General features: G+C 33.6%; 1 protein-coding gene across 1 annotated transcript; it reads left to right on the plus strand.

Annotated features, from left to right (window-relative positions):
* Nucleotides 1–9,129: 9,129 nt before the first annotated feature.
* LOC112035389 (G-type lectin S-receptor-like serine/threonine-protein kinase RKS1) lies at nt 9,130–10,458 on the plus strand. The gene has a single exon (XM_024068220.1). The coding sequence runs from the start codon at nt 9,130–9,132 to the stop codon at nt 10,456–10,458; it is 1,329 nt and encodes a 442-aa protein (XP_023923988.1).
* The last annotated feature ends 2,718 nt before the right edge of the window (nt 10,459–13,176 follow it).

Genomic DNA, 13,176 nt, shown 5'->3' on the forward strand with positions numbered 1-13,176 from the left:
ATTGTGTAGAATGTGGTTCTTATTTTCAAAATATTTCAGCATGTGAATGAACATCCTAGCATGTTTGCTGGATTTAATTAACTCTAAGGGTTCATTTTTAGAATACCCTTCAAACATACTCATAGAGTCATTATCACAAACACCTAAACCACAATTCTGCATGACCCTTTTTACAGCTATATCCATAGCCAAGGGGTCTAGGATCGCACTCAGGTAATCAAACCACAAAGAGTGCACCTGCTCTAATGCCAATTAAAAGTTCAAAATGTGTATAAAACACCCTTGAACGTTTAGACCCCAAATTATAAAATATCAATTCAAGCTTATAATCAAACAATTAATGTGCGGAACATGAACATAAGCCAATCATAGAATTAATAACTAATCTATACCAAATATAAACACATCCACAGCAGTAAATATAAGGCAAAGATAAAGGGAAGGAAGATGCAAACACACGGACAACACACAATGTGTTATCGAAGAGGAAACCGAAGTTCTCGGCGTAAAACCTCTCCACCGCCCTCCAAGCGGTCAAATAATCCACTAAAGAATGTAGTTGGGATACATGAACAGTATAAGACCCTTCAAGCGGTCGAAACTATTTCTTCTTTAGCTTCCCAAATTCCACTACTAGACCATAGCATCAACCAATGTATATTGGTTCCTTCCAAACTGCTTCCCTTAGCACCAAATGAATCTTCTCACAGACGTAGGTGTGGTGAGATAAAGATTTGGTCAATGACCTCTCAAGGGTATGACAATGGAGAGGAAGAGAGTAGATGAATTTGTAGAGTCTTTAAGGTAAAGATTGAGGATGAGGTAATCTTGTTTTTCTCTAGGGTTTCTCTCACAAAATTCTCTCTGAAAGCTTTCTCCATTTAGTGGGTATAAGAGTCTATATATAGTGGTGTGTGTTTGGAATACAAAGAGATAGTTTTTGCCAAACAGTGCTGATTGGCGGCTTGACCTCGCGGCTTGTCCAAGTTGCGAGTTCAAGTCGCAACGTAACGGCCTGGCCAGCCTAAGACTTTTGTCCTGTAGTGCGACAGCTGGCACGACCCTTCAGCTCCCCATGTGTGCATCTTACGTGCCAACAATTGGTGGCTTACCAGTCGCGAGTCACCCGCGAGTCCTAACCGCGAAACCTTGCTTTCTTGCACATACTTGAGCTTTTCTTCACCTCTTCTCACACACTACCCTTACAATAATCCCACCTAAATACATGGTTACTAAGTACTAAATTACAAGCAAATTAGCACGGAATAAAGCTAACAAGATGATTGATAAATTTCAACCTTACAAAACTTAATAAGAAATGAAACTCTATCTCTCTAATAAGTCCAACTTAAACTCAAACTCGTCATTCTCATTTTTTTAAACAAAATTATTTTTGTTTAGTCCAAACTTAACAAGGAGTGAAACTCTAAAAATTGAAACCTCTGAAACTCATAATGTTCCATGTCAGCACAATATTTAAAAAATAAAAAATAAATCATTATCATTTTTTTAAAATAAAATTATTTTTATTTAGTCAAAACTTAACAAGGAGTGAAACTCTATCTCCAAATTTAATTAATAAAATCCACTATTAAGTGAAATATGAAAGTATCACCTATTTCCTATATACAATTAACGAGGACTTTTACAAAGCGAACGCATTATAAACCAACGTGAGTTCTCATGCAATTGCAGTTGTGCCATACGTAACCACATAGAAAACCTATTCAGTTGCTCTTACCAAATACCACAAACAATCCTATTCCTTTCCTCTCTCAAATTCAATTCTCCACCGCAATCTTAATTCTCTCTCTCTCTCTCTCTCTCTCTCTCTCTCTATATATATATATATCACACGCATTGTACCCTTTTCTTCAATATCTCTATTCCTCTTTAACTCTTCCATCACTGAGGAGAAGTCAATGTGTCTCTTACATTTGGGTATTTTAGAATTGATTTCAAATTATTGTACCAATAAAAGTGAATGTGTATAAATTTTGTTTAAGGTTGCTGCTATTGCATGTCTTTTCTTCACCTCACCATATGAAAATATGTTAATTTCTTGAGTATAAAACTTATATATATTAAGAGGATGTATGGTTTTCATTATTTCAATGTGGCTCTTACTCAACATTTTTTAGCGTGAACCACATGCTGATAAGGTTCTTTAAAGTTTAGACCTGTTAAAATTTAAAACTTATTATTTTATGGGTTCGTGTACTTTTTTCTTTTCTTTTTTCTCTTTTGAATAGTCACATATTTTTTGAATTATTTCAATAACTTATTCTTTGATTATATATCTTCTTTGGCATTTTGAAAATTTTAACATCTAAATTTGTGTACACACACACATATATATTATTTATAATTTGTAGGCTCTAAATCTTTTAATTCCTTTCAATATTTATAACCATGGATTATTCTTTTCAATATAACCCATCTTTCTCTTGTATTTTTTTATTGTTTAGTCATATATATTTTGCTTTGTTTCAATAATTTCTAAGCAATGAATTATCTTATTCTTTAATATTTTTCAGTCTTTCAGAAGTTTTAATATCTAAATTTTTGAGTTATTTTTTTGCAGTATCTAAAACTGTCTGACAAATTTTTTGTAAGTCATTACACGTTCAAGCATACAAGAGCAAATTGTAACACAAATTGAAGTCATACAAAAGCAAATCTTGCAATGGCGTAATTCTTTAATCAACTTAAGATACCTCACAAATAAGTAGATTCCCGTACGTATTACGGGTCAGCGATTAGTTAAGATAATATACATTAGGATGGTGGAGCAAGGAAAAAAGTGTATACTTTGATTTTTTTTACCGCGTGTCACTTTATCACCCTTGCAAGTCAAGACATTGGCCATCAAAGTCAAAAAGACCTTGTTCTCGAAGAAAAAGACGTTAACGTGGAACTATATAAAAAAGAAAAAAAAAAAGAAAAAACAAAAAGACTTTTTGAAGAAATATGAGTCAAGATATAAATTTTGGAAAAATTACCTTAAATTTCTATTTTGAATTAGAAAGCTAAATTGATGTTGCAAAGTCAAGAAAAAGAAAATGGTATTCTCACAGTGTGAGCATAATAAGAACAAAAAAAGTGTTGGTGAGGGCAAAGAAAACAATAAGACTTTTTTAGTTTCGAGACATACAAGGGAATGAAAAATAAGATTTCCTCTAGGGAGATGCCTTTTGGGGTGCTACAACCACTGAAAGTTGTTGTATACAAAATGAGTGAAGATCTCATATAAATTCACATAAATTTCTTAAAAGGTATATTATTGTATTTGGGGTGGGTCTCAAGTAGGGCTGTCCAAAGTACCCGATGACCCACCGGAACCGACCAACCCGACCGGAACCGACCCGTCACGGCCGGATTGACACCTCCGACGGGTCGGTGACGGGTCCCAATCTTCAGAACCCGACCCCGGCGGGTCGAGTGGCGGTTTCCGTCCTCAAAAACCCGATCTACCCGACCCGCCCGACAAAACCTCAAAGAAAGGCCGAAATCCGGCGACGTTTGGGCTTCTCAGCTCCGATCTGGCCACGTTTGGCCTTCCTTTACTCAGATTCGTTCAAATCTTCACTCCAATAAGCTTAAATCTGGCGAATCTAGCCCAAATCTACTCAAACTCAGCCAAACTCCGGTAAGTTCGACTCTAACTCGGCCAAATCTAGTTAGATCTCGGCCAAATCTCGTCCATATTTTCATAGATACGAAGGAACATCGGCCAAATCTCGTTAGATCCGGCCAGATCTGACGAGATCCGGCCAAATTTCGGCCAAAATCCGGCGAAATCGGAAAACCCGAAACGACCGATTCACACCCGATATCCGATATGACCCGACCCGATTGATCTGGAACGGCTGACGGGTCGGTTGCGGGTTGAAATCTTTTCCACCCGTGAAGTTCGAGTCGAGTCCGGGTTGGGCACAAACCCGACCCGGCCCGACCCGTGGACACCCCTAGTCTCAAGTTAGGCATAAATTAAGAAGGGGTATTGTAATTGATTTTATAATTGTGGAATGATTCAAAACTGGTCCTATGGTTTTTTAATTCAAGAAGAAATATTTTTCCATGTGAATCTCTGTGTTCTTGTATGTGATTAATACTATTTTGGTTCTTATATTTTAGGATTACTTTCAATTTGGTTCATACTTTTTCTTAGCATTGAACTTGGTCCATGTTTTTTTTAACTTGTTGTCAAGTTAGTCTCTACAGTCAACTCACATGTCAAACAATGCGAATTGTTGACAAATTAAACTTATGCAGCTAATGAAATAATAATTTTTTTAATAAACATTAAAAAATGCGGCTCATCATTTGAATAAAAAAATCCGAATAAGAAAAATGATTAAAAGTAAAAATCTTATATTCTTATATTTCACTTTCTTAGCCACTAAACACCGCAGTAAACACAAGAAAATGGGATGTATAGAAAACATTTCTCTTCTATCTCCATAAAAATATCATACGAAATTGAAGTGTGTAACAAAGATTTGGTGTGATTCAATAACTCAACCCGTCACTTTAGCTTCATAAGATCTTCTTCCGCCTTGGTGTGCATTTGGGTTCCAATTAAAACTGGATTTTTGCTTAAATTTTCTTCTGTTTGCAGGTTTCATGTGGGTCCCATAACTAAGAAGCTTATTTTCCGANGAATGATTTTATAATTGTGGAATGATTCAAAACTGGTCCTATGGTTTTTAATTCAAGAAGAAATATTTTTCCATGTGAATCTCTGTGTTCTTGTATGTGATTAATACTATTTTGGTTCTTATATTTTAGGATTACTTTCAATTTGGTTCATACTTTTTCTTAGCATTGAACTTGGTCCATGTTTTTTTTAACTTGTTGTCAAGTTAGTCTCTACAGTCAACTCACATGTCAAACAATGCGAATTGTTGACAAATTAAACTTATGCAGCTAATGAAATAATAATTTTTTTAATAAACATTAAAAAATGCGGCTCATCATTTGAATAAAAAAATCCGAATAAGAAAAATGATTAAAAGTAAAAATCTTATATTCTTATATTTCACTTTCTTAGCCACTAAACACCGCAGTAAACACAAGAAAATGGGATGTATAGAAAACATTTCTCTTCTATCTCCATAAAAATATCATACGAAATTGAAGTGTGTAACAAAGATTTGGTGTGATTCAATAACTCAACCCGTCACTTTAGCTTCATAAGATCTTCTTCCGCCTTGGTGTGCATTTGGGTTCCAATTAAAACTGGATTTTTGCTTAAATTTTCTTCTGTTTGCAGGTTTCATGTGGTCCCATAACTAAGAAGCTTATTTTCCGATAGCTTATCTCTTTACATGACCATGTATTGTTTTTGGTCAAAAAGCTATGCCCAGATACTGTTTGCTGGTCTGTTTTTCTGTTTATCAATAATGTTAGAAATACAATTTTTTTACAGAAAATTTTATAAACTACTGATATGGTGAGTTATTGGTAAATGAAAAATAATGTTAATAATAGGTTTAGATAAAAACTAGAAAGAAATTGGTCACATCAACAGTTTGTAAAAATATTGTAAAATAATTTGTGGCTATAGCATTCCTCTTTGTTTATTGTGGTTCCACTCCACTTTTTTTTTTTTTTTTTGCTAGAATATTTTCATTAAAAAAATTAGCTTATTTTATTTAACTTTTATCTACAGTATTTTAAGTAAAAAAATTTAATAAAAAATATAAATTGTTTTCAAATAAACACTTAAGTGACTCTTGTCTAGGTGAAGCCACATTCATTGCGTCTAAAAAGCAAGGTAGAGAAATTTGTTGAGGATAGATTTTAATAATGGGTAAAATCTATTACTCACACTATTTGTAACAAACCACCCTTGTAATAATTGATTGCTGTGAGACTCATGAAAAATGGGAATAGAAAAACGAAAGTTTCTTAAGTAAGCTAAATTAATGGCTTGACTAACAAGGGTAGGGAGTTTCAATATGAAATATGCTAAGATCACAACTTTTATACTACTTTTGTCACAATTCATAGTAGGGTAAGTTTTAAGTAGTAGAAGTGTGAATTTACATGTACTCACCATTTTCTATAGTACTTTAAGCAAAAAAAATTTAGTAAAAAATATAAGTTGTTTGCAAATGAACACTTAAGTGACACCTGTATATAGGGTGTGCAGTCAACCCGCCAACCCGCCAAAACCAACCCAACCCGCCTAATTGGGTCGGTTTTTAGGGCTTGGTGGGTTGGGTTGGGTTACAAAATTTTTTTATAGCAGGTCAGGTTGGGTTTGGGTCATAAAATTCCAAACCCAACCCGACCCGTCCATATATTTAAAATATATTATATAATTAATAAAATTTTTAAAATAACTAGCTCTTATTATTCTATATAAAAGTCAATTAGTTCACACAAACCCTAGTAAATTATTATTGTTGTTTAGTCATTAGTATTGTTTGCCTTTAAAGAGTTACATTGATACTAATCTTTGGTTTTTTAATATATTTATATTTATATTTTTTCTACTCAATTAATAATAATAATATAATAATAATAATAATAATAATAATAAAAATTGTTTAACCCATGGGTTCAACTCGACCCAACTCGACCTATGTGGGTTGGGTTGGTTGGGTTAGGTTGGACTTATGTGATGAGTTGGGTTGGATTGAATTTTTTTTACCCACCATAATGGTTGGGTCAAAAAATCCCCTAACCTGACCCAACCCGGCCCATGCACACCCCTACTTGTATAGGTCAAGCCACATTCATTACGTCTAAAGAGAAAGGTAGAGAAATTTGTTGAGGATATATTTTAATAATAGGTAAAATCTGTTACTCACACTATTCGTAACAAACCACCCTTGTAATAATTGATTGCTGTGAGACTCATGAAAAATAGGAATAGAAAAACGAAAGTTTCTTAAGTAAGCTAAATTAATGGCTTGACTAACAAGGGTAGGGAGTTTCAATATGAAATATGCTAAGATCACAACTTTTATACTACTTTTGTCACAATTCATAGTAGGTAAGTTTTAAGTAGTAGAAGTGTGAATTTACATGTACTCACCATTTTCTACAGTACTTTAAGCAAAAAAAATTTAGTAAAAAATATAAGTTGTTTTCAAATGAACACTTAAGTGACACCTGTATATAGGGGTGTGCAGTCAACCCGCCAACCTGCCAAAACCAACCCAACCCGCCTAGTTGGGTCGGTTTTTAGGGCTTGGTGGGTTGGGTTGGGTTACAAATTTTTTTTTTATAGCAGGTCAGGTTGGGTTTGGGTCATAAAATTCCAAACCCAACCCGACCCATCCATATATTTAAAATATATTATATAATTAATAAAAATTTTAAATAACTAGCTCTTATTATTCTATATAAAAGTTAATTAGTTCACACAAACCCTAGTAAATTATTATTGTTGTTTAGTCATTAATGTTGTTTGCCTTTAAGGAGTTACATTGATACTAATCTTTGGGTTTTTTAATATATTTATATTTATATTTTTTCTACTCAATTTAATAATAATAATAATAATAATAATAATAATAATAATAATAAAAATAATAATAAAATTTGTTCAACCCATGGGTTCAACTTGACCCAACCCGACCTATGTGGGTTGGGTTGGGTTGGGTTAGGTTGGACTTATGTGATGAGTTGGGTTGGATTGAATTTTTTTTTTTACCCACCATGGTGGGTTGGGTCAAAAAATCCCCTAAACCTGACCCAACCCGGCCCATGCACACCCCTACTTGTATAGGTCAAGCCACATTCATTACGTCTAAAGAGAAAGGTAGAGAAATTTGTTGAGGATATATTTTAATAATAGGTAAAATCTGTTACTCACACTATTCGTAACAAACCACCCTTATAATAATTGACTGCTGTGAGACTCATGAAAAATGGGAATAGAAAAACAAAAGTTTCTTAACTAAGCTAAATTAATGGATTGACTAACGAGGGTAGGGAGTTTCAATATAAAAAATGCTAAGATCATAACTTTTGTATTACTTTTGCCACAATTCACTTTATACTGAGTTTTTAGTAGGTAGAGGTGTGAATTCACATGTACTCACCATTTTTCTCCAATTTATAATCACACCATTTCTCTCTTGATATCAAAACGTAATTGTAAATCTATAAAAAGCAAGTAAATGATAGAAAAAGACTAAACAGTGTGGGTTCAAATTTGAAAAGAGATTTGTTTGGCAAGGCAGCTAGGGTGGGGCTCTTACAGTTGGAATTCCCAATTTGATATAATATAAAGGACTATAAATGGACAATGTTTCTTCAAACTTCTCCGTATCTTTATATTGAGTATGAATTTTGAAAGTCTAACCAATGGATTGTATTTTCTTATTTTTACTTCATGCTTGCAAAATATCAACAATATCAAAGATCAATTGCTATATTATTAAACAAATGTTAAAATTTCAAATTTTTATAATCTAAAATTGTGTATAAAAAATTAGTTTATTAATCGAACAGTAGCTAATATTCGATTTGAACGAAATTTGATATACATGTTAATAACATAAAAAACATTAAATTCAATTGTTAGATTTTTAAAATTCATACCCAAAAAAAGAGTTAAATGAGAAGTTTGAAAAGTTTTTCTCCAAACTAGTTTGAAGAAAAACTTTGTTCGCTATAAATAGCAGAGAGAGGGATTGCCTTGCTGCAACTTCCTTTGCCTTTGCTTCCTTCCCTTTCTTTTACTTCTCCTTTTCCCGCTTAAAAGTTGGAGCCCGCTGCCTATCTATTTATTCCTAGCATGCCAAATTGCCCAGCTTATGATTGCCCTTAAATCGAGCTCGTGTTAATTACTAGCATTCAATTGACACCTGCTGAAACAGGACAAAAAAATTCCAGTCCTCCAATAGCCATTTCTGAAATTTTCCTGTCACCAGGACCCAAACATTCCTAGACAAAGGGCAACTCCAAAGTGCATGTATCATTGACTCATTAGTCTGTTCGCAAATCCCACACCTGGCCACATCTACTCTTCAGTGCCGGAGGTTCAGAAGTGTTCCACATCAACTCGGACCTCCCAACCTCCCTTCACCCATTACCCAACTTTCACGCATCAAATACCAGGACTTGAACCTTATCTACGTAGCCTCTTTTTCTAGTAAGCAAAAAGACATGCGCACAATCTTACTCGTCATGATCATGTACTTTACGAAGGCGTTTCTCCTTCTAAACACATTGCTTGTATTCCTTATTCCCCAGTTTGACACTTTACAGGACATCTTAACCATCAGCAATCCCATCAGAGATGGTGACCTTTTAGTCTCTAACGGAGAAACCTTTGCACTTGGTTTCTTTAGTCCCGGAGAGTCCACCAACCGCTATGTTGGCATTTGGTTTTATAAAGCTCCTGAACAACCCGTGGTATGGGTTGCAAACAGAGACAATCCTATCAATGACAACTCCGGGGTTTTCTCAATTAATCTTCATGGAAACCTAGTACTCTATGGCGAGGACCAAAAACAACCCATTTGGTCCACAAATATTGTCACAAAATCAAACAACAATACTACTCTTGCTCGGCTCATTCATTCCGGAAATCTAATGTTGTTGATTAATGAAACAAGTGAGATGCTATGGGAAAGCTTTGACAATCCAACTGATACATTTCTTCCAGGCATGAAACTTGGGTTAGATCGAATGACCGGTCTAAATCGAATTCTAACATCTTGGAGGTCCAAAGATGATCCAGGAATTGGCAATTGCTCCTTCATTCTCAATACCAATAGCTCCTCCGCAGAGTTGTTTTTGTATAATGGTAATATTTTGTGGTGGCGTTCTGGTCATTGGAATGGGATTGGATGGAGTGGAATACCAACATCGTCAAGTAATGATTCGGTCATGAATTTCAATTTATTTAACAACCAGTATGAGACTTCTACAATTTGGGGTTTACGTTACCCAGACGTGTCATTGTTGTCAAGATTAGTGGTGAATGGATCTGGATCAATTCAACGCTTTGTGAGTGAAATTTCAGATCAAGAATGGGACATTCTTGGGACAGTTCCATTGGACCGGTGTGACAATTATGGGAGGTGTGGCGCATTTGGTAAGTGTCAAGTTCAAAATGGTACTGAATTTGAATGCACTTGTCTACCTGGGTTTGAACCAAGATCACCAAGTGAATGGTCTGCAAGAAATGCGACGAGTGGGTGTGTGAAGAAGCATGGGAAGGCATCCATTTGCAAGAGTGGTGAAGAGTTTGTGAAGGTGGAAAATGTGAAGCTTCCGGATGGTTCATTTGCACGAGTCGATGAGAAGCTGAGTTTGAAGGAGTGTGAGCAAAAATGCTTGGAGAATTGTTCTTGCACGGCGTATGGAGGAGCAGATGTGAAAGAGGAAATTGCTTGCATGAGATGGTATGGTGAATTGATGGATACAAGAGTGTTGGATGGGGGCCAAAATTTGTATGTACGTGTTGATGCATTTGAGTTAGGTACTTGACAATTTACTGAGACAAATTATTTGAGGCAATTTTTTTTTTATACCATACATGCACACAACAATATCACTCTTATTTTTTTTAATATGTGATTTCATAGTTGATGCATGATAAAAATAATATTGGGAGTATGCCTATTTAAAGGTGATGTTATTATAATTACAATTTATCATCTTAATTGTAAAAATAGTTTTCAAAAATTGTGCACCACTCTTGTATAAATGGAGAAATTTTCTTGCTGTTTCCAGATCATTTCAAGGGATTCTTTGCCAACAAGAGGAGGCAGGCAATAATGATACTGGCTTTGGTTGTTACTTCATTACTAATTTTCCTCTGCGCGCATTGTTTAATAAAGAGGAAAAGAAAAGGTATGTGCAATTGGTTAATAAATCAACATGTGCACGTGAATTATAAGAGTGACACTACACCTATTATAGACTATAAAAGGGCCCGTGTGATCAGTGTAGTCGATACCGTACCGGTATTAGTCATACCGACCGGTATGTACCATACCAGTACATATACCGGTATCGAAATGCCAACATTTCGTATCGGTTTAAATACTGGCTAATTTCGGGCAATATTGGTCGGTACCGGGCGTACTAGTCGGTACAGAAAAAAGCTTTTTCTTTTTTTAGTTTTGTAATGTTTGAATTTTTAATGGCAGAATGGTAACCTATTTGCATTAACTTATATGTATTATTTGTTTTCTTAGTATGCAATGAACAATTAAGCTTTCTATTTTTTATATTGTGTTTTTTTTTTCTTTTAATTGATGCTAAAGTCTAAAATCATGAATAATTTGTTTTGAATTGAGATAATGTTTTATGATAAACTTTTATATTTATTATAACATACACACACACACACACACACACACACACACACATATATATATATATATATATTTAATATAACGGTAAATTCAAAATGGTACACCGATGTTGACCAGTATCGAAATATATTGTTCCACTGGTCAAACCGGTATAGCCTCCGGTTCGAGATTGACTCCCTTGCGTGTGATACGATTATAAACTGCCATGTGAAAAAATTATATAAAATATTCAAAATATGTTGAAGTAATAGCATGAAGCAATGTCGTGATAACATGAAGAGGTTTTTGTTCAATTAAAGTAATACGAAATTAATGGGATAATTTTTTTTTTTTTTTTTAATCTCAAAGGTATGAAGAATTTAGGCTATAGCATAATTGTCATAGAAATTAGTTGAAGCAACGAATTCATCATGAAAAGAGAAAATTTTAAATTGCACATAAATGTTCATTACACTTTTTCACTTAAAGTAAAGAGTGATTAAGGACAAAAGAACAACATAGGGGGTTTGTTGGGGATCCGCTTATTTTGTTGAAACTGAAAACCTTTTGCTGAAAATATTGTAGATAAAGGTAAAAGTTGGTTGAAATAGTACAGTAGAACTTATGAATAATACTAAAAAGTGTAGTAGGGCTCATGAATAGTAGCAAAAATATACTAGCTTTTTTAATCTAGAGGCAGTTGCAGACAAGACATATAAAAGAATTTTAATCCATTCCATATTATTGATATTTATTATGTAGTATAATAAGTTTTTTGTTTGCTTAATTATAGTTTTTGTTTATTTAATGCTTTGGAGTTAGCATAAGATATTTATGAAATCATTTTAATATTTGGTTGGCTTATGAAAATATCATAGAATTTTTATGATGTCATGTTTATGTTATTAGAGTATGATAATAGTCCATTAAACGAAATATCAATTTTAATATGATATTTACGTATTTTTCCCTGAAATATGCATATATTTTGAAATATTAAAATATTTCTATTAAAATATATTTTATTTCTCAACTTGCGATCATATTGAGGGCGTTTGGACTCAGCGTTTGCTGAGTCCACGTTTTGCGTTTTGCAATTTTTTTTTTTTTTTTTTTTTGGGGGAAAGTGAACAGTAAAATCACATGATTTTACTGTACAGGAGACAAAAACACTGTTCATGCACTGTTTGGCACTGTTCACACACTAAAAAATATTAAAAATGAGTCCCACGGTACTATTTACACATTTAAAAATTATTTTGTTACGGTATTTTTAGTTTTCAGTTTTCAGTTTCAGCAACAATAAGTTCAATCCAAACGGACCATTGTGAAGTATGTTGAACACGTCCAGCGTTTTAAAAGACAACTTGTTTCCTCTGTATGTTCTACTGCGCCTGTGCTTTAGGCTAGTGCGTCTCCATAAAAAAATCAGTTTTTTTTTTTACTTTTAAAAGCTTAATGGGCTTCGACTTTATGAAGGCCGATCCTTCACCAAAACTAATTTAAATAAGACTCACACGACCTTAACCTCTTTTCTTTTTTTTCTTTTTTTTTCCTCTTTTTTTTTTTCTGTTTTTTTTTTCTTTTTTTTTTTTTGGTGTGAGAAGAGTGCAAAAGAAGCTAGGTAAAAGGCTAAATAAGAAATTAATCTAGTAAAGTGCCATATGAACGAATTTCATGGTCTCTCACATGAGATTTCTGCACTCTCATATAATTTCTTTAAAAAAAAAAAAAAACTAAAAAAGCTATATATATATATATTATATACTGTATAAGTTTGCTTCTTGAAGCCAATTTGCTAAACCTGCTCGCCGGAATCATAATATTTCACAAATAATGAATTAATAATCTACTTGGAATAAATCTATATTTGGTTGGAAATTGTTTTTTTTTTTTTTTTTTTTTT

This window comes from Quercus suber, unplaced genomic scaffold (genome assembly GCF_002906115.3).
Source record: "Quercus suber isolate HL8 unplaced genomic scaffold, Cork oak 2.0 scaffold_690, whole genome shotgun sequence".
Taxonomy (NCBI): domain Eukaryota; kingdom Viridiplantae; phylum Streptophyta; class Magnoliopsida; order Fagales; family Fagaceae; genus Quercus; species Quercus suber.